The 23,561-nt window shown below is 64.4% G+C and overlaps 3 protein-coding genes across 8 annotated transcripts in view; 1 reads left to right on the top strand and 2 right to left on the bottom strand.

Moving 5' to 3' along the window:
- Positions 1-3,695: 3,695 nt before the first annotated feature.
- MST1R (macrophage stimulating 1 receptor) lies at positions 3,696-12,159 on the bottom strand. Of its 2 annotated transcripts, none has more exons than XM_082768496.1 (21): positions 11,558-12,159; positions 9,826-11,117; positions 8,547-8,735; positions 8,343-8,468; positions 8,094-8,264; positions 7,745-7,911; positions 7,497-7,671; positions 7,239-7,384; positions 6,965-7,126; positions 6,671-6,764; positions 6,360-6,593; positions 6,140-6,286; positions 5,911-6,067; positions 5,707-5,799; positions 5,422-5,631; positions 5,262-5,342; positions 5,013-5,194; positions 4,826-4,935; positions 4,559-4,724; positions 4,340-4,476; positions 3,696-4,258 (listed from the first exon to the last, which is right to left on the bottom strand). In XM_082768496.1, exons 2-21 carry the CDS (start codon positions 11,035-11,037, stop codon positions 4,015-4,017), a joined length of 4,203 nt encoding a protein of 1,400 aa, XP_082624622.1. In that variant the 5' UTR covers positions 11,038-11,117; positions 11,558-12,159; the 3' UTR covers positions 3,696-4,014. The 2 variants fall into 2 exon arrangements, with proteins under 2 accessions (XP_082624622.1, XP_082624623.1); XM_082768497.1 differs by having other exon boundaries at positions 4,340-4,449.
- Positions 12,160-12,296: 137 nt separating this feature from the next.
- On the bottom strand, positions 12,297-15,746 carry MON1A (MON1 homolog A, secretory trafficking associated). Of its 2 annotated transcripts, none has more exons than XM_082768338.1 (5): positions 15,545-15,746; positions 14,953-15,420; positions 13,939-14,704; positions 13,674-13,821; positions 12,297-13,411 (listed from the first exon to the last, which is right to left on the bottom strand). In XM_082768338.1, the coding sequence occupies exons 1-5, from the start codon at positions 15,669-15,671 to the stop codon at positions 13,241-13,243; spliced, it is 1,680 nt and encodes a 559-aa protein (XP_082624464.1). In that variant the 5' UTR covers positions 15,672-15,746; the 3' UTR covers positions 12,297-13,240. The 2 variants fall into 2 exon arrangements, with proteins under 2 accessions (XP_082624464.1, XP_082624465.1); XM_082768339.1 differs by having other exon boundaries at positions 12,297-13,381.
- A 336-nt stretch (positions 15,747-16,082) lies between these two features.
- The window catches only part of RBM6 (RNA binding motif protein 6), a 52,241-nt gene continuing 44,762 nt past the window's right edge, over positions 16,083-23,561 (top strand). For 2 of the 4 annotated variants that reach the window (XM_082768388.1, XM_082768387.1), the window contains exons 1-4: positions 16,083-16,112; positions 19,378-19,490; positions 21,206-22,565; positions 23,432-23,521. In XM_082768388.1, coding sequence (XP_082624514.1) covers positions 19,447-19,490; positions 21,206-22,565; positions 23,432-23,521 — 1,494 coding nt within the window. In that variant the 5' untranslated portion in view covers positions 16,083-16,112; positions 19,378-19,446. Of the gene's footprint in view, positions 16,113-19,377; positions 19,491-21,205; positions 22,566-23,431; positions 23,522-23,561 lie in introns of those variants that run through there. The other 2 variants (XM_082768385.1, XM_082768386.1) reach the window with 2 other exon arrangements.

The raw sequence follows: 23,561 nt of genomic DNA, 5'->3' as shown, positions 1-23,561 counted from the left end.
GGATGGGTTGGGATGGGTCGGATGGGATGGGATGGGACAGGATGGGATGGGATAGTTGGGATGGGATGGAATGGGACAGGAGGGATGGGATGGGATGGGATGGGATGGGTTGGTTGGGATGGGATGGGATGGGATGGGAGGGATGGGATGGGATGGGACGGGACGGGAGGGATGGGACGGGACGGGACGGGACAGGATGGGATAAATGGATGGTGTGGGAGAGAAGTACAATCTTGGGGGGGCTGGGCAATTTCCCTCGAGCTCCATCCCTCCAGCTGTGGGGCCAGAGCTGTTGGGGCTCACTGCCCCACTTTCTTCCCCAAAGTGGCAAGAAAAGGGTGGCAGCCTAACACCGTGGGGCCCCCCAGCCCCCTCACTTGCTGCCTGCTGCCCAGCTGCTCCTGACACTCACCCACTTGTGTCCCCTGCCAAGACTCGGCGTCCCCGTGTCCCCCTCTCCCATCCCGTGTGGCACCGAGCCCCAGGCCCTGGCCCCAATGCCACGCGCGCCAGGTAATTAACAGCACACGAGCCCTAGGGAATTAGCAGGGCACCATAGTTTGAGCTTCTAATCAAGAGTTTAATCACACAGCCTGGAAGCAGCGCGTCGCTCCGTTATTAATCTCTGCCCCCCCCGGGAACCTTGAGTGTAACTCGCAATTAATCAGCAGGTGCCCGCCGCCGCCTCGGGCCTGCCCTGCGGCTGCTTGCTGGACGAGGGCCGACCCGGTGGGACGGCGAGCTGCTGCTGCATCGCCCGCCCGCCTGCCACGGGGCTCCCTCCCGGCACGAGTGGGATGCCTGCCCCAAACCAACCCCGGGCCCCGTGGCGCCCCGCAGCCCTGGCTCTTGCCTGGGGTCCAAGCCCACCCAGCGCCCTGCTTTGGGGCTGTCGGCTCTGGTTGTGCCTGCTGTGTCTTGACCCACTCCTCACGCACCCACTGCACCGTGCACCCAGCACCCTGCACCCTCATATCCACCACCCCACACCCCCGCTGCCCCACATGCCCCAAATCTTTCCCAGCACCCCTCGGAGAGCCCCCAGCCGGCCGTGGGGTGCCGCCCGCCGTTCGGGGACATCCCCAGCCGCCCCCCTGTGCCCCACACGTGTGTCTGGGGGTCTGCAGTGCCAGCCCGGGGGGCACGGTGGGGGGGGCGCAACGTGCCCGTGACTCAAGCGCCACATGGCACCGCATCCCTGCGTGCTCACCATCGCCATGGCAACCGCCAGGCAATCAGCGGTAATTGCGCCGCGCGTCGGCCTGGCAACGGGGCCAAATAAACCCCATCCCCTCCAAATAAACCCCATCCCCTCCAAATAAACCCCATCCCCTCTTTTCGGGAGGTCCAGAGAAAAAGCACGGGGGAGTTGCCCCCCACACGCCCCCAGACCCTTTTTGGGGTCAGCAGCAGGACCGGCGCATGGCAGTGGGGTCGGCGTGGCCGTGGGTGTCCCGCGGTGGCCACGGTTCCTGCGAGGCATCGAGGGCACTTTGGTGGTCCTGGGGCTCTCGCAGCCCCTGAGCCCAGGGGGAGGGCACGAAGTGCAAGGAGCTGGGTGGGGTGGGGAGGGAAATCCAACGACCCAGGGCTCTTCAGTGGGAAAAACTCCGTTGGTGTGCAGCGGGGAGGACAGGGGCTGCTGGGCACATTTTGCGAAGCTCCAGACCGGGCATGGAGACCGGGCAAAAGGTCCCCCTAAGGACAGACGCCGTCTGCGGTGTGGGGAGAGGAGGCAAAGCTGTGTAACCAAGTGCTCCCCGGGGGCCAGCAGAGCTCCCCCGGAGCCCCGAGGGCCAGCCGAGCTCCCCGGGCGCAGCGGGTGCCGCTATGTGGGGCCGTGGGTGCCGGGCATGGTCGGCGCGCCCCAGCAGCGCTGCTGCTCGCAGGCTTCGTTAGCAAAAACTCGCTCACTGCTAAAAATGGCCCCGCGCCGCCGCTCCAGACGGGAGGCCGCTCGATCACGCCTGCTCCCCAGCGTTCGAGCAGGAGCTAAAAACAGCTCGCCGCCACCGGTGGCTCCTGCCTGGTGGCTCCTGCCGGTCTTTGCGGGGCTCTTTGATGCCGGAGAACTGGCTCCCGGCTCTTCATGCTGATTTGGCACAACGTTGCCCATCCCGATCGGGGTGTCCCCCCCTGCCTCGACGCCCTGGGGGTGGCTGCATGCAGTGCTCTGCCTGTCCCTGAGCCACTGCTCCCCCTTTGCCACCCGGTGCTGGGAGTGCCACCGGCACGGGGTGCCCACGGGGCCGCAGCCACCAGGTGCCACCCAGTGTGTTCCCAGGCGCTGCCACATTCCCCGGGGAGCAGCAGGGCTGTGCCCGCAGCCCCGCGCCCGGCCACTCATCTATTATAGATGGCTCCGATTTTAATAATTAATCCCTGCTAACGACAGCACTTTCCCCAAATAAAACATTTAAACTGCTGCGTGCGCAGGGCGTGCTGCCGGAGCGGCCCGCCTGGGTGCTGTGCTGCAGCCTAGCGGGGCGGCACCTCGGGGTGCTATCTGCTGGGTGCTGTTTGCCCGGTGCCCACCCTTGGGTGCTCCCCTAGATGCCCCCAGGCCCCTCAGCTGGGTGCTGGGTGCTGGGTGAGCTGGGGGATGCCACCCAGCCAGGTCCCCTCGCTGTGTCCCCTGTGCCGCCACACGGCTGTGGCACTAACCAGGGGGTGTTTGCTCCTCGTCTCCAGCCGTGTAATTAGGGCAGGATAAATGTGCATTAGCCTGAAATCTGTCATCTCCACCAGCAAATTTAGGGGGGGGGAGCAGCCAGCTGCATCCACCCCTCCCTGCAGCCTTCCCTCCGTGCCTCCATCCCTCCCTCTGTCCACCCACGCCTCCGTCCCCGCATCCCTGCTGCAGCCGTGCCCCTGATCCCCTTCCCTCCTTCCCTGCCACCCCGCATCCCCGCTCGCCTCCCGGTTCGGGTTCAGCCCTTCCCGTTGCCACAGCAACTCGGCGGCTCACCCGAAACCGTGGCGCTGGGGCCAGGGGGACCCCCGCACCCAGGCGGTGCAGCCCTGCTGCAGGGAAACTGAGGCAGCGCTGCCGGGAGCGGCGGCTAAAAATACCCTGCCGAGAGCGGCCGGTGCAGGTGCGAGGTGCTGCCGGGGATGGACAGCTCTGCTGATGGGAGCTGACGTGGCCCCGGGCTGCAGCGCTGCTTAACGAGCAGCCGAGGAGGGGATATTTCAAGCCAGCGCAGGCTGTGGCCACGTTTCGGTGGCTCCTGCGTTGCCAAGTGTCACCGATGTCCCCTCCTGGGCCCTGTCCCCTCGGGTCCCACAGAGGATCAGATCACCCCACGGCAGTGCGTGCTGGCTGTCCCCCCAGCCCTGGTCCCACGCAGGGTGGGCAGCAGTGGCTGGCAGCTGGTGGCACTGGGGGGTGACACGGTGCCCGCTGCCACGGTGCCACCAGCAGCGCGTCCCTGTGCCCCAGCACAGCCCTGGGGGCACCCCTGCTGCCCCCCCGGTGCAGAGCTGCTGGCAGAGCTGCAGGGGCTGCGCTTTGCCACAGAAGGCAGGGGGAAGGTTTGTGTCCAACTCACCTGGTGTCACCTCCCAGGTGGCCCCTGGGGACATGAGGTGGCCCCAGCACCGGCCCGCAGGAGCCCTCCCGTGGCTGGCACAGTGTGTGCCCCCAGCCCCCACCACGGGCAGAGCACACGGCACCCACCAGGGAAAAATAAAATTCATATTTTTATCAGTCATTCAACCAGAAAACGCTGAATTTGTCCAGAGGGGGGCCAAAACCCCTTGGGACACCTCGTCAGCTCAGGCCGCCCCATAGCACTCGCTGGGGCTGAGCACGGGGCCCGCAGCACCGAGCTGGCGCCGGACTGGGGCTGGGGGACACCACGGGGGTCCCATCAAGGCACAGAAGAGCAGCACCCAGCGCCCACCCCATGGGCAGGGTGCCGCACAGCACCCGGCTGCGCCCCACGTCCCTCCCTGGGGGCGCGTGCCCACGGGGCGCGGGGACCTGGGAGACCCCATGGAGCGGAGAGCCCGTCAGCGCACGTCCTCATCCTCGTCCTCATCTTCGGCACCCTCCTCATCCTCGCTGTCAGGCAGCTGGTCCAAGGGGGTGGGGGGATAGGGGGGGCCGCTCTCCAGGTTGACGTAGGTGACGGCCAGGTTGACGTAGTGCTCGCCCTCCAGCGAGGCCAGCACGCGTTTCAGCTCACCCACCAGCCCCGAGAAGGACGGCCTGTCCTCAGGTGCGGGCGCCCAGCAGCTCAGCATCACCCCGTACCTGCCCCGACGTCCCCGTTAGCACCAGCAGCACCCCCGGGGGGGGTCCTGCTGCTGCGCCCCCCTCCCCTGCCCCACTCACAGCGCGTCGGGGCAGGGCTGGGGCTGCGGCAGGCGCCGGCCCCGCAGCAGGTAGCGGGCCATGTCGTACGGATCCACCTCGGCGTATGGCGACGCGCCCCGCGTCAGCAGCTCCCACATGAGCACCCCGAAGGACCACTGCGGAGCAGAGTGCTGGGGCAGGGGGACGGGGACGGGGACAGGGACAGGGACAGGGGATGGGGAGGGGGGATGCGCCTACCACGTCCGACTTGGTGGTGAATTTTTGGGTCTGCAGGCTCTCCAGCGCCATCCACTTGACGGGCAACTTGGCGTGCCGGTGCTGCCGGATGCTGTAGTACTCCTTGCCGAAAACATCCCGCGCCAGCCCAAAGTCAGCCACCTTCACTGTCAGCGTCTCGTCCAGCCTGCGGGGAAGGGGTGGGGGCAGCACCCCAGGGTGCCCGCTGCAGCCTGGGGCACGTCGGGGTGCTGGGGGTGGGGGCACCCTCAGGCCGGCCCCACTCACATGCAGTTCCTGGCCGCCAGGTCCCGGTGCACAAACTTTTTCTGGGCCAGGTACTCCATGCCCAGGGCCACCTGGAGCCCGAAGCCGATGAGATCCTTCACCGTGGGGCTCTGTGGGGTAGGAGCAGTGAGCGAGGTGAGCCCAGCCCCCCCTGCACACTCTCCACCCCTCCTGGGCACCCCCGTACCCGCTCCTGGCTGCGGATGAAGTGCCGCAGGTCCCCGTGGCGCATGTAGGGCAGGACGACGAGGGGCAGCCCGTGGCGGGGCAGGCAGACCCCGAGCAACGAGAGCACCTGCGGGTGGTGGAAGCTCTTCATCAGGATGCCCTCGCGCAGGAACTCCTCCACCTCCTCCAGGTCCGTGATCCCTGCGGGGAGCCGAGCCGTGGGGCGCCGTGCCGCGGGGCCGTGCCGCGGGAGCGGGCGCTGACTCACGGTGCAGGGACTTGACGGCGCAGTGCAGGGCGCCCAGCAGCGGGTCCGTGTAGGTGCCGTGGTACACGCTCCCGAAGTGCCCTGCGGGGACAGGCGGCAGTGAAGCCGGGGGGGCCGGGAGGTGACAGCCCGGCCAAACTGCCCCGGGGTGAGTTGTCACCTTTGCCGATGACCCGGTGGCGGTGGGTGACGAGCCGCTCCTCGGGGATCAGGATGTCCTTCACCTCCTCCAGCAGCTCCGGCCGCAGGTCCTCCAGGCAGCAGGACGTGGACCTGAGCAGGGGCACCGGGGAGCCGCCGCCCGCAGCACTGCCAACGTGCGCATGGGGCCTGGCCAGGACGGGGCTGCCTGCAGCGGGCAGCGCTACCACTGCGGGCGGGGGGGCACCGTCAGGCACCGGGCACGGCCCCAGCGCCCCGACACGCTCACCCCAGCACCGCTTACCCCGCACGTCCCGGTAGTCAACGCCGGGGCGCTGGGTGGTGGCAGAGACTTCGCTCCGGCTGGCGTGCACCAGCAGCTCCAGGTTCTCTGTCCCTGCGGGTAGGGCACGGGGTGGCACCGTGGGCATGGGGTGGCACCGTGGGCACGGGGTGGCACCACAGGCAAGGGGTGGGTCCGGGACAGCTGGCTAGCAGCAGCACTCACCCCTCCTCTTACTCCAGCGCCAGCGGAGCAGCGCAGCAGCCAGGATGCAGCAGACCAGGAAGGTGACACCGGTGCCCAGGGCCAGGCTGGCAGCCAGGTCCAGCGAGGAGGCGGCCAGCACCCAGCCCAGTGTGTGGCAGTCGCTGTTCATGCAGATCTGGGGGAGCAGGGGCTCAGCGGGGCCAGAGGGAACAAGGCACGAGGAGTGGGGGTACTGGGGGGTGCCTACCTGCACGGGGGCCCCGGCCGGGGACAGGCGTAGGTCGTGGGGCACGTGGCACATCACCTTGTTCTTCAGCACGTTGGGGTGGCAGTCCCGGCCCCCCACTGTCATGGTGATGTTCATGCAGCCGGCCACGGCGTCCAGCCCCAGTTGCTGCCCGGACAGACAGCGCTGAGCCCGGCCGGCCCCGGCATCGCCCCCCCGCGCGCCCGGCTCCCCTACATACATTCACCTCCACCTCGTCGTCACCGGGTTTGAGGCGGTAGTGCCTCTGCTTCCCCTGCTGCTCGAAGGGGAAGACCCGGGGCCTCGGGAAGTAGCGCAGGCGGAAGAGCTGGCGGCCAAAAGCACCTTCCAGCAGCACGCTCAGGTTCCCCAGCACCGTCTCCAGCTTGGTCTCGAAGGGGAAGGCCGGGCTGCGGCACAGCAGCCGCTCGGGCAGCTGCGGGCCCTCGCACTCCTGCGGGCGGGTGCTGGGCTGCTGCCACGGCCGGGGGGGACACCCCGGGGGTGACAGCCTCCTGCCTCGGCACCTACCGTGGTTTCGGTCTTCTCGCCAGCAGCCTCGAAGCGGATCTTGGCGCGATACATCGAGTCCAGGTGGGAGCCGATGAGGGTGAGCATCAAGCCCCTGTGGTGGGCAGGGGTCAGAGTGCCGGGGTGCACGCGGTCCCCAGGGTGTATATGGTCCCCCCAGGGTGCACGCAGTCCCCAAAGTTTCCCTGTGTCCCCCCCAGGGTGCACATGATGCCCCCAGGGTGCATGCAGTCCACACCACCTCAGCCAACCCAGCCTGGGGAGATAATTTCAGGGCTGTCCCCACACACTCACTCGTAGCTGCAGTTGGGGACGATGCCCCAGACGGAGGGGTCGGGGCGGTACTGGAAGGACGGCAGGGCTGGGAACTCCTCCCCATCGATCCACAGGGCTACTGAGGCTGCGCCCAGGTGGGCGGCAGCAGGAGCCGTGCATCGAATCTTCCCGTCATCCTGGCTGGGGACAGAGTGCCAGGGGCTGGAGGGGACAGCGGGGCCGCGTGGGTGGCCTTGTGCCCATCCTCGTGCCTGGGACCCCGCGATGGCCAGGGGTGATGGCTGGGACGTACCTGGGCTGCTGGGCCAGAGGACACTTGGAGCCGTTGATCGTCACCTCCCAGCTGCTCCCCGCCGAGAGGTGGGTGCCGCCGAGGGACAGGAGGGTGCCACCACCCTGGGGACCGAAGCTGGGGTGCAGGGAGCTGACCTGGGGCTCCTGGGCAGAGATGGGGGCAGCGGGGCGGGCAGTGAACCAGTGCCCCCACCCAAACCAGCGCCCAGCCCGCGCCACCCCGGGGCTGGCACCGCTGCAGGCACGGGGACATTACCACAAAGACGAAGCCGCCGAGGGTGGCAGAGCCCTGGACGCTGAAGCCTGAGGCCCTGCGGGGCTCCATCACGCTGAGCACCACATCGGCCGGCCCTGCCACCGCCGGCCCCCCAGGCTCCAGGGCACACACCAGCACGTCCACGAAGTCCTTGAGGCGGGAGGCGGGCTGCGGCCTGCGGGGCGGCAAGGGATCAGCGGCAGGACGGGGAGGGGGGCACAAACATCCCCCCCCCACGCTCCCCTCACCTGGCCCAGCTCTCGTTCAGCAGCACGCTGCAGCTTCGCCCTCCCACCGCCACCCGGTAGCGGCCGGGGGGGCTGCGGTGTGCGGCGGGGTCCAGCGGGGAGCGGAAGGTCATGCCGCACAGCGTCAGCCTCGTCCGGCCCCGCAGCGGTGCGGTCTTGGGGTGGAACTGCAGGACGGGCAGCGAGAGCACACGATGGCCACGGGGAGCTCCCTCCCGGTGGGCACGGTGCCCGGCCCGAGGAGGAGGGGTCCCACCGCACGTCGCCCCGTATTCCGCCTCCCTCCCCACCCGCCCCGACCCAATTCCAGGAGGTCCCCACGGGGCCAGGGGCACCGCCGCGGACCTACATTGGTGAGGATGGGCAGGCAGCTGTCCCGGACCCAGGTGCCGTTGCACTCGTGGCTCCGTGTGCACGCGTCCCTGCACCAGCCGCAGCCCATGAAGCGCTCGGCACGCAGGCAGCGGTCGCAGGTCAAGAAGTGGCGGCAGCCCGGGCCGGTGACATTCACGCGCCACACCTGGGGACACCGAATGGAGGTGAGCAGGGGGCGCGGGGGGCTGGCCCCACATCCCACCCCGGCCCCCCTCCGGCTCACCTTGGTGCCGGCGGCGAAGAGCAGCGAGTCCTCCTGCAGCCTCACCACGTGCCGCAGCGGCGCCGGCTCCTCCAGCGAGAAGTTGGCCAAGGGGACGACGTAGGAGCTGGAGCGCTGCAGCACTATCTGCAGCGGGGCGGGGAGCGGGGCTCAGCACCCCCCCGGGCACCCCGCACCCCGCCCCGGCCTACAGCCAGCACCCACCTGCAGGATGCGTCCCTGCGCCGTGCCCAGGTGGGCCACAGTGACGTTCTCGTGGACGGAGACGAAGATGGAGGTGAGGAGGATGCCAGCCAGGTGCCCGTTGAACAGGTCCACCTTGTGGGAGGTGGCGGGGACGAGGGTGGGCTGGTCCCAGCAGCTGGTGTCATTCACCAGTGCCGAGAGGTTGACCTGCAGCCGAGCACAGTGGGGACACCTCGAAGCCAGCCCCAGCGCCCCGATCCCTGCTCCCCCCTGCCCGAGCACCCATGGATGTGGGGGCGAGCCTGGAGCACACACATTGATGAGACATTTGGGGGCCGAGCACCTAGGCAGGCGAACACCCGATTACCCAATCCCTGCTCTGGGCTGCAAAAAGCAAGCAGGAATTTTGGAGGATGCCCCCGCCGCCACAACACCCCCGAGCAGCGTCAGATCCTGCCCTGCCCCCCTCCACATCTGGACGTGGTTATCAGAGCCAGCACCGCGGGGCGGGGGCGCCGACACAGCGCCAGCCCCCTAAATCCACCAGGGCTCGGGGCGAAGGGGGACGCCAAACCCCGCTGTGCCCCACGGGGCACCCCTAGGACCACCTGTGGGTGCCGGGCACCGGGGTCCCCTTCCTGGCAGCGTGACACAGAGCGGCGGCGAGCCGCGCGCTGCCGGGAAAAGGAGGAGATGCCACCGCGCCTCGCCCCGGCTGAGAACAGGCAGGCTCGTGCCACGCGCACTGGCACCCGCCCTGCCCCGTCCCCGCAGCGCAGCCGTGCCGAGGCTTGTTCCTGAGCCGCCGTGTTCCTGCCCCACGGGGCCGGCGGGGTGACTCACGGCGTTTCCGCCCGTGGTTTGTTTGCTCGGGCAGCGCAGCGGCCCCGCGGCTGGCCCGGCCTGGCGCAGCGGCTCGGTGGGGAGGACGGGGCCCCCCGCTGCCTCCTCTCTGCTCCTTCATAAACAAGCTGGAGAGCGTGGCCGTAAACACCGCGGCGCTGGGGATGGGGACGAGGGGGCTGGGGCAGTGCTGGGGACGTCACCATGTAGAGGGAGGGGAGGGGACGTTGTGTCCCCGCCACGGGCAGCAGCACGCGGGGTGGTCCCCACGCAGGGAGCGCAGCCGGCTCCTGCTGCTGCCAGCACGGGCAAGAAATGTGAAGAAGTGGGCAAAGCACCGCGTCCCTGCACCAAACCCGTGTCGAGGGGGCTGGAGGCGTGGACTCGGGCACTCCAGCCCAAGCCCTCCCGTGAGCGCTCCCCGGCAGGTCCCGAGCCCCCCGCCAGGACTCACGTTGTGCGGGCAGTACTCCTGCGGCTGGAAGAAGCCGAGCCCCCGCCTCAGCGTCTGCGCACCGGTGCTGCAGCACTTGTCCATCCCCTCCTTGATGGCCTGGTTGAGCAGGCGCAGGGGGAAGGCGCAGACGGCCGAGCTGTCCCGCGGCTCTGGGCTCTCTGGCTGGCTCTCGGCGAAGGCACCGAACAAAACCATCTCGGAGCGGTCGATGCCGAGGTCTCGGGCCAGGCGCTCGCCGGGGCGGACGGCGTGGGCGGCCTGCAGCACGTTGTAGGCCACGTCGTACTCCGTGTCCTCCTCGGCACCGCGCCGGCGCCGCTTGGACTCAAAGCGGCAGTCGAGGACCAGCTCGCGGTAGTGGCGCAGGTCGTGCTCGACGGTGCTGAGCCGCGCCAGGCGCGTGTGGAATGACTTCGAGCCGGGACACTCGGGCTGCACCGTCAGGAAGTAGACGTGCTCTCCGTCGGTGAAGGAGTGCACGTAGCGGATGGGGTAGGTATCTTGGTAGGGCGGCAGCACCGTCAGCCCCTGGAAGGTGTCCGCGAAGCCGTCCCGCGTGCCCTTCAGCCTGCGGACCGACACCGACTGCGGGCTGTAGCGCGCCGCCACGCTGCTGTTGACGGTGGAGCCAAGGTAGAAGAAAGAAGTGTAGCTGTCAGCCACCACGGTGCCGCTGGTCCCCAAGGGGCTGGCCACGCAGTCGGGGCAAGACGCGGGGCTGTTGCCTGTGGCGGAGTACAGGCAGTAGGTGGCCGCGATGGTGACCTCGTCGCCACGCACCTTCAGCTCGTGCAGGTAGCAGAGCCCGTGCCGTGCCGTGCCGCAGCTGTACAGCCACAGCTCCTGCGGGTCCAGCAGCAGCAGGACATTGTCCACGTCCTCGGGGCCAGGGCCGCCCGCAGCAGCTGGGCAGAGGCGGCAGATCTCGCACTCAGCGCTGCCCGTGGGGCCGGTGATGAGGACGGAGCGGACGCGCAGCTCGGGGCCGACCAGCAGGATGCGGTTGCGGACGGCCACGAAAGCGAAGGCCGGGTTGGCAAAGACGGCGACGTTCTGCACGGGGCCGCCAGCATCGAAGCTGGGCAGCGTGTAGGGCACGGAGAAGTTCCTGGTGGAGCTGTAGGGGATGCGGGGGCACTGCCAGGCGTCGGCAAGCAGCGGGGCCAGGGCGAGGACGAGCAAGAGGCGCGTGCGGCACGGCGGCCCCATGCTGCCACCAGCACGGGGTTATCGATGGCGCTCAGCGCCACGCGGGGCCGGGACGCGTGGAGGCTGGGTCAGCATCGCACCTGCGGGAACACCAGGGGAAGGGCTGGAAGTGCTGTGGAGGGGAGGACAGCGTGCCCACGGCCACGCGCTGGGTGCTGCCGGGGGGACCGGCCACACCGAGCCCCCTCCCGAGCCCCCCAACCCTCCGGCACGGGGACGAATCCTGCGGGCACCCCCCGGCCACGTCCCTGCCTGGGGACGGGGACCCAAAAGGGGACCACCTCCAGCTCACCAGGGCGGCGCTGGGGACCCCCGCCAGCCCCGCGGGGACCCGGGACAAGCCCCCCGCCACCCCCCTCGCCTCGCCCCGGTAGTCCCCAGCCCGGCTCCGGCTGTCCCCGCCCGCCTTCCCCGCGGCTGTCCCGTACCAGGACCGGGCTCCGCCGCCCTGTCCGTGCTGAGCCGGCCGGTAACGAGCCGGTACCGAGCCGTGCCAGGCCGTGCCGTGCCGGGCGCTCACCTGGTCGCTGCGCAGCGGGCCGTGCCGTGCCGTGCCTTTCTGTGCCGTACCGGGCCGTACCGTGCCGGGGCGGAGCAGAGCGGGGCCGGGCCGGGGCGGGTCCTGCCCCCGCACCGCGCGGGGCTCCCCAGGGGCCGCTCGGGACCGGGGCGAGCCGCGGAGGGGCAAGGAACGCCCCGACGGCCGCGGAGCCCCGGTCCCCGCACGCCGCGTCCCGCAGCTCTGAGCCCCCCTGCGCGGTGAGCACGGGGACCCCCGCCCCGCTCATGGGCTGCGCGCAGGGGGGGCTGCGCCGCTGCTGGGCCCCGTGGAGGAAAGGGTTTTTTTTTTTTTACTCCCGCAGTGAAAAGCAGGGATTCATCCCCAAATCTCAGCCTCGGCGGCGGGACCGGGGGCAGGGCTTCTCCTCCCGCAGCCGGGCAGGACGGGGCTCGGCTGCCCGGATCCGCGGGGACTTTGCTCCCAGGGAGGGGCTGGAGGCGCCGATAGCGATCTCGCCTTCCCTCCGCCAGCCGGCTCCTGCCCCGCGTTGCGCAAAAGCCCCGCAGTTACGCTGCCTTGAGCCTTGCCCAACAGCTCCTTCCTCCGGGCTCCCTCCCGGTTTCGACACGAGCTGGCCCCGGCCGGCTCATCCCAGCCGCTCCCAGCCCCAAAATCAGCCGGAGCAGGGAGCTGTCCCCCAGCCCCCCCGGGTGGCCTTTGGCCCGCGGGCATGAACGCGCTGAGACTCGCCTCCGGGTCCAGATAATGTTTATGAGCAGAGATGAGAGATTACAGCCTGGCAGGAGCACAACTCCGCGAGCAGGGTCCCCCCCCCAGCCCTGCCGGGTTCCTCCCGGCTCCCTCGGGGTTTCCGTGGGGCTCTCCCCCTCCTCGGACACCCGCCCCAGCCCCCAGTGTAGGGTCGGGCTGTGCTTCACAGGGGATACCCGGCTGCCGAGGCACCTGGGGGTGCTCAGCCCCACACCGGTGCCCCGTGGCAGCAGGGAGGAGGGGGGCCTTGCACAGCAAGCCCAGCTCCAGTGGCTGGTTTTTGGGGGGGTTCAGGGGACCCCATGACAAGGCAAAGTCCCACTAGGGCTCCCTGCCAGAAAGGGCTCCGAGGGAGCTGCGCTGGGGCTGCCCCTTTGGAGCCAGCACCACGACCCCCACACCCTGCATCTCTCGGGGGCTGCTCCACATCCCCAGGGGCAGGACCCCAGTGCCCCAGCGGGGGCAGGCTGACCCACCCCCTGCCTCCCCCCCTTCCCCAGGACACGGCATCCTTCATGTGGCCGTGCTGGGAAGGGTGCGGGACAAACCTGCTGGCTCCCAGCCAGGGCAGGAGCCCGGGACCACGGGGGGCTGCCTGGCATTTGGGGACCTGGCACCCCCAAAGGAGAGAGAGGAGCAGCCCAGCCAGCCCCGGGTGTCACCCACCCTCTGCGGGCACAGCAGCAAAAAAAGGATGGAGCCGGGGGTCGTGGAGGAAGGGCAGCCCCCCCAGATGCGGGGGGCACTGCCTGCAGGTGCGAGAAAGCCCCGCTCACCCCATCTCCCACACCCACGGCTCACAGTCCCACGGGTGGCTTTCCCCGTGCTCTCGGGGTCCCACCGTGCCCTCTCCCAGCCCGCGCCTCCCCAGGGGCCGGGCCGCCCAGCAGCGGGGTGCCCCGGCGGGCTCCGTGCCCTGGGAGACGCCCATCAGTACGTCTGGGGCGTGAGGATGAAGAGTCGGTCTTCCTCCTTGCGGATCCACTTCATGAGCTTGTTGACAGCGCTGATGGCGCCCGCCTTGGTGCCCAGGGGACTGTAGCATATGTAGAGCTCGAAGGCGCTGGTGACCTGGGTGAAGAAATGGGGATGGGCACGCATCTGCACATCCCCGCGGGGGGCTGGTACTGCACGTCCCCCCGTGGGCTGGCCCAGGGGCTCCCGAGCAGGACACGGGGTGGCAGCAGGGCACCCTAAATGGCTGGCCTGCCGCTCCCTGGCACAGGAACCCCCGAAAGGAGCACGCGTGTGTTTGGGGCTGCCCTGGTGAGCACAGAGCCGGGGCTGCCTTGTGCCACCAGCCCTGCTCTGCCACGCGGGGCCGCAAGGTTGGGGTCACCCAAACGCTGAAGACAGCCCTTACCCAAGCCAGGAGGTTTTCACGTGGGCCCGTGAAGTAGATGTTCTTCAGGGGGCGCGACGAGTTGTGAGCCCGGCTGTGGAGGTACTGGTAGAGCCCCAGGAGCCTTTCCTTCTCCTCCTCCCGCACGTAGGGTGCCTCGATCTCAGGGCTGCAGGAACACAGCGCCCCGTTAGCCCCCCGCGCTCCTCGGGGAAGGGGATTCAGGGAGCAGCTCTGCCCCGTGCCCGCACCGCGGCCCCAGTCGGTGCTCTCCCGGCCTCCTCACCTGGTGAAGAGCCCCGAGCTCTTGGACTTGTAGATGAAGTGCCGCAGGTCGGGGATGCCCACCTGGGCCACGCTGTAGAAGGGGGTGCGGAGGGCCTCCTGCAGAGCGTGGTGCACCCCCCGCCGCCGCAGGCGCTCCTGGAAGCGCCTCTTGCAGTCGGAGACGGTGAAGAAGTCCTCGCGGTCAGTGGAGACCAGCAGCAGGCACAGGTCCATCTCCTGCTCCAGGTAGGAGATGTGGGCGTGGAAGAAGCCGCTGGAGTTGAACTTAGGGAGGCAAATGGGAGTCCAGGCTTCGCCCTCCCGGAAGGAGGAAGAGGAACTGATGAGGTTGAAGAGCAGATGGAGGTCAATGGGGTGGAGGAACTGATCCTTCTTCCTCACGAGAGACACCAGCTGGTTCCCTGACAGGAGGATGGAGAACACCAAGCTCTTGGCCTTGGCCTGCTGGAGGCTGGTGCTCACGGCGTCCCGGACGCTGGCGGCCAGGGGCAGGCAGCGCACGGCGCCCATGAGGAAGCTGGGGTCGTGGGCCATGAGGTCCAGCAGGTTGTCGGTGATGCGCTCGGAGCCGGCCAGGAGCCTGCGCAGGTCGTAGTTCTGCTTCTGCTGGAAGATGTGGTTGAGCTGGGTCCAGGTGAGCAGGCTGAGGATCTGGTAGTAGATGTACAGCAGCTCGTGGGCGATCTCCTGCTCCGACTGCCGGGTCCGCGCCACGGCCACCAGCACCAGCGGGCTCCTCCGCACGAAGACCACCTTGTAGCCATCTGCTTGGGAAGGAGTCCCCGTGGTTGGGGACAGAGTGGTCAGCCCGAGCGCCCAGCCTGCAGCGTGCATGGACTCTGCTCCCACCTCCCCCCAGCCACCAACCTGCCCCTGGGGACAGCTTGGAGAGCCCATGGTGGCAGGAGCATGGGCTGGGCACTGCCACGTGAACCCCTGGGTGATGTGGGCAGGGACACCGTGGTGGGCTGCAACACCACCCAACCCCACTCCTCCCCCCCCAGCTCAGTACCTGCGTGGATGGAGCGGATGGCGTTTTTGTCAGCCTCCAGGAAGGACACCAGGGCCATCATGACCCCCATGGTGCTGGAGAGGGCCTCCTCGGAGCCGTAGCGGGAGTACACCGGCTTGCCGGCCTCGCTGAGCACAAAGACGTGCTTGCGATGCATGCGCCAGGCGTCCATGGTCACGTCCTCCTCCTCCTTGCCCGACAGCACCGAGTCGTGGCGGGCGGCCTGCGGGGCCGGCTCCAGCTTCCCCTCCTCGCCCGGCCTCATCTCCTCCTCCAGGTCCAGGGCCATGCCCGTCAGCTGCGTGCTCAGCTCGCTGAAGTCCTTGCTGATCTGCTCCATGCTGCTGGGCCCGGCCGCCTCCCCGCGCCTCTCCTCGGGGCTCCGCGCCGCCGCCCCGCCGTCCTCGGGGCTCGTCAGGTCCTCGTAGGAGCGGGTGTGCACGAACATGGCCCCCTCCTGGCCTGCCCCTGGGGACAAGCCGGGGGTCAGCGGGGCCGGGGGGCGCCGGGGAGGGGGCTGCGGGCTCCCGGTGCCGGCCCCACCCCTCCCCGCAGCCCCCGGCCCCCCCCCCGGGCCCTGCCGGTCGCTCACCTGGCTCCGTGCCCTGCGCCAGGCCCGGCGTGGGGCTGTCGGCCCGCTCCCCGTGCTGCCCATCCCCCGGGGCCAGGCCCCCGCCGGGCTCCTCGCCGCCTCTCCCCGCCTGGACGTCCGCAGCCATCCCCGGGGGCGTCCCCGGGCTGTCCCCGGCCCCTCCCGGCAGCTCCGGGCCTAGCTCCCGCTGCCGGTGCCGGTGCCGGTGCCCCCCCGCCCCGCCGCCGCTGCCATCGCGGCGCCCGCCCCTCTCCTCCTCAGCCCGCCCCGGTGGGCCCCTGCCGCAGGGCTCTCTGGGAGTTATAGTCCCCGCTCCCGCCTTCCTCGCTCTCCACCCCCCGCCGCGCGACTACAGCTCCCAGCAGCCCCTCGCCGCCGCCGCGCGGGGTGCGCTGGGAAGCCGAGTCCAAGCCGCCCCGCCGCGCGGGCATGCCGGGAGCCGTAGTGCGGCCGCCGGACTCCGTTTCCCAGCGTGCCGCGGGGCGGGGCGAGGGTAGGGGGGGAAGCTCCCGGAAGTTCCGGTTCCCCTCAGCGGAGCGCTGGGCCTGGCGCGGCGGCGGCGGCGGAGGTGAGGGGGGAGGCGGCGGCGGGGCTGTGCCGGGGGGGGGGCGGCACCGGCGGCCGGGAGAGGCCCGGGGAGGCGAGGAGGGCCTCGGGGAAGGCCTCGGGGGCGGCGGCTGGCGCGGGGGCGCTCCCCCGGTACCGGGCCGCGGGGCGGGGCCGGCCGCTGTGTCCCCTCCCCCCCCCCCCCCCAGGCTCCGGGCGGTTTCCCCGGGCCCCGCTCACAATCGCGCCGCGTTCCGCCGGGGAGGGGCTGGGGAGGGGCCCGGCCGCTCCTGGTGCCCGCTCCTGGAGGCCTGCGCGGCCCGCTGGGGGTAAGCGCAGCCCCGCGGCCTCCCCTCCCCCTGCCTCCTCTCCTGACAGCCCCGGGGACGCGGCTGTGGTATTGCTGTGCTTGCAAGCGGGGCGCTGCCCCCCTCAGGAAGGGCAGGAAGGAGCTTTCGGGGCCAGCTTCGCTTGGTACAGCTCAGGGGGACGCCTTCGCCTGTAGCTTGCCTCGTGCTGGCTTTTCCCTTTCTTTAGCCTTACGGGAACTTGGCTGGGCGCGAGGCGTTCGTCAGCACGGCGCTTCCTCCGTGCTGTGGGCAGAGCCCTGCCTGTAGCTGTATTTGGCTTCCTCACGGCCTATAAATAACCAGGTTTGGCAGCCCTGGTGAAATCTATTCGGGGAGAAGCGGTGAATATCAGAGCGTTTCTCTCCAAACGTCATCTCTGTGAGACTGCCGCGTGCCCGCTCCTTCCCCGACTGCTCCTCCCTCTCCCTGCTTTGGAAAGCAGCGTGCAGTGTTGGGGGGTGAGTTGGTGGAGGTGGACGGGGAGGTGCTTGAGGGCCTTGCTGGCGCTTCTCGCTCTGCCCCTTGGCAGAAATCATTATTTATCCCCTCGGAAGAAGAGCTGCTTGGTCTGGCTGAGCTACACCAGCCCTTTATTCTGTCGGGTTGTGGTGGAAGTTTAAGTAAGATGGCCACAAGGACAGAGTGCTGTTGGGCTCGGCATGGGTGGTTTGGGAAGCAGGGTCAGAAACATCCCTGAAGGGGCAGCAGCGGTCACGGGGCTGCCCGGGGGGTGCTGAGAGGATGGGGGCTGTGTCCCAGGGAGCACCCCGAGCCCCCTCGGGCTGGCACCTCTGCTCCTCGGTGTCTCCTGCCCGCTGGGAGGGCTCTGGGAGGAGGCGAGCGCAGCGTACGCTCACATCAGCCCTGCTGAATATTCACAGTAACTGTAGCAGCTAATTACTGTCCTAAACGAGCTGCAGCTCGGGCTCTGGGAGAACCGGGCCGCGCTGTGCTTGCTGTGGCCGTGCCGTTGTGTCATTTGGAAACTTCCTCTGTTGCCATCTCCTCCAGATGCGTGGTTGTGACTGAAGGGCGCCAAAAATAACTGGCGCGTTGTTCCTAGTGCTCGAGGGTGGATTTTTGCTCCCCTGCTGGCCCGCTCCTGTCCCCAGGCTGTGTTGGGCTGTCTGTGGCAAAGCAGCCTTCCCCCACACCCTGCCTGCTCGTGCCGTGGGGCAGGGGGTGGGATCCTGCTCTCACCTCCTGTTTGTCCCGCTACGGAGAGCTGGGGTTTGTCAGCAGGTCGCGGTTCCTCTTCCTGGATTTCCTTCTGCGTGCTCAGCTCCAGGGCCCGGTCACGTCCCCTTTTTGCATCGGGTCAGACCCTGAGAGGTGGTGAGCAGAACGGGGGTGCTGAGCTGGCAGTGAATTACCTGGTGCTGAGGAGGGCAGGTCCCAGCGCCCACAGCACCTCTCCTGCAGCGCTTGGGTCCGGCTGGGCCTCGGCGGCAGTGGGAGCCCCTCTCTGGAGGTCCTGGCCGCCTGCTGTCCCCTTGTTTTGTGGGGCTGCGTTGTAAACTGTACCACTGAAGTACCCTGGGTTAAATTGCTATCAGTCTGATGTTTTTTTTCCCCATCTGATAATTATAATGTTGTGTCCAAGCAGCTCCCTGGTGGTGAGGGATTTTTTTTAAGCATTGGGAAGCTTGCGGACTCGATGAAAACTAGAGTGGGGGAGGAAACCGGGAAGGGAAGATGGAGAAACAGCGGCTCTGCAGGTATCTGCAGGCTGCTGTGGGTTGCAGGTGAAAGCCACAGCCACTGCCACAGCCACCTCCGTCTGCCTGTCCTCGCAGCCTGAAGCACGGCTTCTGCCAGAAAAAATGTCAGAGCTCGTGGTGGGACAGCCTGGGAAGAGCCACGTAACCACGAGGGGACCTCGAGGGGACCAGTGCCCTCAGGCAGGTCGAGGGATCTTGAGCGGAGGTGGCAGAGGTGGGGTGGGGATCCTGTGTGTGGCTGCGGCCATCCCAGCCCGCTCCTTCCCTCCCGCTGCCTGTCAGGCAGCTCTGACCTTTGGAAGCGGGAGGAAGCAGGGCGTTGGGTGGTTTTTGTTGAGATTTACTGCGCTCACGAGGCCCAGCAGTGGCTGTCCGTGCCGTCCTCTGTTCTGCGGAAGCACTGCAGGGAGCTGGCTGCAGCCCTGCTCTGGGGAAACGTGAATCCCTTGCGTAGTGGTGGGACCCGAGGGGCAGACTGGCTGCTGTGCCACAAGAACTCTGAACCCACTGCCAGGAGCGGGTTGGGGACCGCTGAGGTGCTGGCACCGTTCTGCTCCGGGCTCTGCTGCAGCCCTGGTGGGGGAAAGCCCCCAAATTCTTCCTGTTTGAAGTCCTGGCTTTGGCAGTCTCCAGGAAATCCTCCCCTTCGTGGCTGGTGGGAGGAAGCAGGTGACGTTTCATACCTGCGCTCAGCTTTTAGGGCAGTTCCGGACAGCAGAGCCTGTAAAGATTTATTGGCAGAGCGCGCCCTGCTATCTGCCTGCTTTTGGAGGGCAAAGTAAGCACAGCAGGCCAGCAGCGGTGATGGTTTCCTTGAACAGCAGAGAGCTTTGGGCAGAAATAGTTGGGATTAAACATTAATTGCAAACTGTTGCTCGGCGCTGGGCCTTGCTGTTTATAGACTGTGGGATTCTCACACTCGCAGTTGCTCTGAGTAGTGTTAGACAGCACAGTATGTCGGGAAGCGTTGTGTTCATCGAGAGCAAATATCAAATCGTTTGCCCACACATATCGGCGGTTTCGTTTCGGAAGGCATTTGAAGCTTGTGAGTTTGAACGTGGAGAAACGCAGCACTGAGCTCGTTCCTGCCGGAGAGTGGCCCTGCGTGTCGGTGGGCTCGGCCCTTCCCACGCGTCTTCCGCTGACCAGCAGTGGAAATTTTCTTCTGCGCTGTGTCTTCGTTGCCCTGTGGCTCACTGTCACGTTATTTCCTCAGCAGGTTGTGCTGTCGTGGTGTTCTCAGAGCGAATTACCCATTTCTGGAAGCCTACCAGACAAGGGGAACATGTGGGGAGACCATCGACAAGGCAACAGAACGGGGTCCTTTCGGTAAGCACTGGAACGTACCCTTTGCTCGCTGCACTGAAGAACGTTACTGAAACAACGAGAACTCTGTCAATATTCCTGCACATCCTCCTCCAGCTCATTCTGCTAAAAGTTTCTGAGCTCCTTGTGGAGCTAGGTGTCATTCCTGAGCAGTAGGCAAGTTAAGCCACGGTGTAGCTTTCTGCATTTTGGTGAAGTTTTGTGTTTGTTTGGTTCTTTTTTAATGACAGCTGCTGTTTTTTAACAAACGTTATTTCTTGTGCTCCTTCACAAGACGTTCTTGAATGTCACTGGAGCTGTTGCAAAGATGCACATGCAGCCGACCTGAACTGCCTGATATTTTTCTTAGTTTATATTCCTCTGCTTGTTACTGGGCCCTGTGTTTGCAACAGGCCTTTGGGAATAAAAACTGAAATAAAGCAGAGGCGCCAAGGGAGAGGGTTTTCCTCCCTCCTGCATAATTTTTTCATCCTTTATTCATGTCTTCATCTCAGTTATTTGAAAATCAGAATGATAAATGTAGTTCCTCCTGGCATACCGTAGGCTCCTGAAATAAGAGTATTTCAAATAAATGTCTGACTGCAACGTGTTGAGAAAGCTGATGTCGTGAATTTAAAACAGTGTCCTGCAGAACCTGTCTTAACAGGGTTGATCAGAGAGCGATCATGATTTGTGGTGATAGCAGCAGTGCTGCTCTGCTGATTTATTTTCTTAAAATTGGTTTTTATTGGCATCATTCTTTACTGTGGTGGATGGGCGATTCTATCCTCAAACCAAGTTTCAATTCCCGTTCCCTGTGGTGGTGAACCAGGGGCTTGCAGCTTAGTAAATCCATGTGCAGTTTGATTAGCTGTGCATGTGTGCGTTTGGTTGGTGAGTGATCCTGTATGAAACTCAGAGAACTTGCTGGAGTTGCTAGGGAAATGCCCACTGATTACGGTAGGATTTGGTGTTTCTTTAAAATGTGTTGCTTTAATATTTTATCTTTCTATTTTTTTTTAATATTTTGAAGTACTACTTAGCTGAAAAGTCAGGTAGCTTCATCTCAGAAACAAAGAAAGTGGATTTTGAAAAAAAACTGTAGTAAGAGGAAATCTCTTCCTGAGTGGTGTTGTGCAGAGATCAGAACTTGTGGTTGTGGTGTTGTAAAGAGGGTGCGAGGCAGCTGGTCTTGAGGCATCTGCAACATCCGAACTGAGAGCTTTTAGCATTTTCCTGGTTTAGATTCCAGCACAGGGAGGCATAAACTCTTCTGTGTAGCATGTTTCTAGAGCATGTTCAGTAACCTTTGCTTTTTTGTGCCCCGTGACGATGTGATAAGTTAGCCGTGTGTAATGCTGCCCAGAGAACTTAAGCTCAGGTTGTTCCTCCCAGGCGTGTGCTGGTGATGCTAATAAACAGGCAGGCCAGCTGCTGGAACCTTGAACAGCTGCAGAGCTGTGTGCAGTGCAGGACTGTGTGATTGCTACCGTCATTAACCCATTAATATTGCAGGTTTTCCCTGTTGAGTGCTTCTGGAAATTGTGCTGAAATGGGAGCACCCAAGTTTACTTTCTCACATCTGTCGTATGCTGCCTCATCTTAAACTGCCAAACATCAATATCTTCTGCGGATCTTAGACTGTTACACCACTCTATAAAAGTTTAGAGAAGAATGTGCTGCTGTATAGATTTCAGACTCTAAGCACGTTATGAATAATACTGTCTTTATTTCTACAGTGGGAGCCAAGAAGAAAGGTTTGCTCCCGGGTGGAACAGGGAATATCCTCCTTCCCTTGATAGTCTTGCTCAAGAAAGACACTCTGGCAACTTCTCTGGCAGAGAATCACTTCCTTTTGATATCCAGGCACTCGCAGGCCTCCTCAATCCTCAGTTTGCCAACAGAGAGGAACCTTCTTTCAGCTTTGGAGCCAGAGATGGACCGCGTAGTGACCTCAGAGGTAGGGAAGGGCACCACGATTTCAGGGGCAGAGATTTCCCACCGTCTGACTTTCAGAGCAGAGATGAGTCTCAGCTGGATTTCAGAGGCAGGGAACCACCCCCTTCCGAGTACAGGGGCAGGGATATGTACTCCGGAGACTTCAGGGAGAGAGAAGGGCCACCTATGGACTACAGGGGTGGGGACGCTCCTTCAGTGGACTACAGGAACAGGGAGACGTTCCGTATGAACTACAGGGACAGGGAAGCACATAACGTGGATTACAGGGGCAGAGATGAGCCTCCGCCAGACTTCAGGGGGAGGGGGTCTTTTGATCTGGACTTCAGAGGTCGAGATGGATCTCATTCGGACTTTAGGGCAAGAGACGTCCCTGAGCTAGACTACAGGGGCAGAGACCATTCCTATTCCGACTTCAGAAATAGGGATGTACCTGATTTGGACTTCAGGGGTATGGGCACGTCTGATCTGGACTTCCGAAACAGAAACGCACCATCGTCAGATTTCAGAAATAGGCACAGGTCTCGGACTGATCAGGATTTTAGGAGCAGAGAGGTGGCTCCTCCCATGGACTTCCCAGAGAGGGAAATGCCTCCTGTGGATCAAAGCCTTGTAGATTTTAGGCGCAACCAGTCTACTGCACCTTTAGCAGAAAGAGAGGGCTCTGGTTTAAACACCAGCAAGAGAGAGGAGGCTGCGCTTGGTTTAGATAGAACTCCTTTTGGTAGCCAAAAAAGCGAATTTCAACATCCAGAAGCACCAGCCAGAGAAGAGGAATCCCTTGGACTGAATCTCAAAGATGACGCTTCACACAATTTCCAAAACAGCCGTGGACCTCTTCCTACTACCCTTCAGGACCAAGAGGAGCAACCTCAGACCTTTGCTAACAAGCAACAACAACAACAGCAGCAGCAGCAGCAGCAGCTTTCTGGGGGGGAACAGCAAAGATCTGATTCTGATCTTGGGTTGAAAGGTGAAGGAGATCTGGATTTCCTGGGACGGCAAGATACGGACTACAGAAACATTGAGTATCGTGATGTGGATCACCGGCTGCCAGGGCACCAGATGTTTGATTACGAACACGGCAAGTCCTTTTCAGAAGGAAAACCCGGCAAAGATTCTAGGCCCTATAAGAGCCTTCAGGTAGGTGGCTTTGTCAGTTGATGTTTCTCTTAAGCACATGTTGGCCAAAGAATGGAAGGAGCAGGGAAGGAGTCTTCTATTCATGTTCCGTCACTTTGGTTCAGTCCTAACTCACTGTCCTTCTCTGAGGACATCCTCCTGCTCCAGGCCATTTGGATGGGCACGCTTTCTATCCCAGAAATGCTTTATTCTCAAAGGAGATGCAATTTAGCAATTGAGAGTTGCTAAAGACATAGAACCAGATGTGGTTCAGAAAGTCCCCAAGCTGAAAATGAGCAGACAAGTGGAGGGTGTTCTGTGGGGTGGGGAAGCATTGCATAGAATAGTTTATGTTCTCCTGGGAATCTGCTTACGAGCGCTACCAGAGAGAAGCTACTGGGACAGGTGGACCCGCGTGGAACGGCACAGCTGTTCTCATGTGCGCTTTGTTTATCCTCGTAGTCAACTTTGAAATCTCAAGTTAATGATAACCACTGAATTAATAACCGCTGTGGAATTTGAATATCCCACTGCTGGGAAGCAGAGAGCTTTTCTGCTTCTCTTTTTATAAAAACTCGGAGAAACGTGGGATTCAGGGCAAGACCTGCCTCTTGGCATTTACTGCTTATTCTGAGTTGTGTATCTTGTAGACAGATACTTGCTGGACCTGGATCTCACTGCACAGCTCAGTGAGCATACGAAGCTGCTTGTGCTAATATTGCAGAGCTCTCTGAATCTCAAGCAATGCTGTGGTAAAGATTTGAGCCATTCTGCTTGTGGCCCTTTGCCTTTGAATTATACCCTGCTATATTTTGTTCTGGTTTGTGTATCTCGTGAGCTAGCGTTTCTCATTTGTAAAAACAACATTTTGGTTGTGTGAACTCAAGGACCAAGATTACCGGACCTGCCCCAAATACGTGAAGCCAAGCAAGCTCATTCGGCTAGGAGGAGTGCCTGAAACTGCCACAAAGGATGATGTAAGTGGGATGTTTTTCATCCAAAATTCACTGTAAGACT

The sequence above is a fragment of the Aythya marila genome (assembly GCF_965140915.1).
Source record: "Aythya marila genome assembly, chromosome: 10".
Lineage (NCBI taxonomy): Eukaryota > Metazoa > Chordata > Aves > Anseriformes > Anatidae > Aythya > Aythya marila.
The sequence above is the reverse complement of the archived record's forward strand: the minus strand, read 5'-3'. Positions and strand labels throughout refer to the sequence as shown.

What these genes read in the sequence shown, in the direction of transcription:
- MON1A (XM_082768338.1), bottom strand. Translation starts at nt 15,671, where the DNA reads ATGGCTGCGGACGTCCAGGCGGGGAGAGGCGGCGAGGAGCCCGGCGGG. An exon ending in GGCGCAGGGCACGGAGCCAG is followed by an intron (nt 15,421 to 15,544) that starts GTGAGCGACCGG and finishes GCTTGTCCCCAG; the next exon opens with GGGCAGGCCAGGAGGGGGCC. An exon ending in CATCCGCTCCATCCACGCAG is followed by an intron (nt 14,705 to 14,952) that starts GTACTGAGCTGG and finishes CTTCCCAAGCAG; the next exon opens with ATGGCTACAAGGTGGTCTTC.
- MST1R (XM_082768496.1), bottom strand. Translation starts at nt 11,037, where the DNA reads ATGGGGCCGCCGTGCCGCACGCGCCTCTTGCTCGTCCTCGCCCTGGCC. An exon ending in CGCAGGGACGCATCCTGCAG is followed by an intron (nt 8,469 to 8,546) that starts GTGGGTGCTGGC and finishes GCCCCGCTGCAG; the next exon opens with ATAGTGCTGCAGCGCTCCAG. An exon ending in CTGAACGAGAGCTGGGCCAG is followed by an intron (nt 7,672 to 7,744) that starts GTGAGGGGAGCG and finishes GCCGCCCCGCAG; the next exon opens with GCCGCAGCCCGCCTCCCGCC.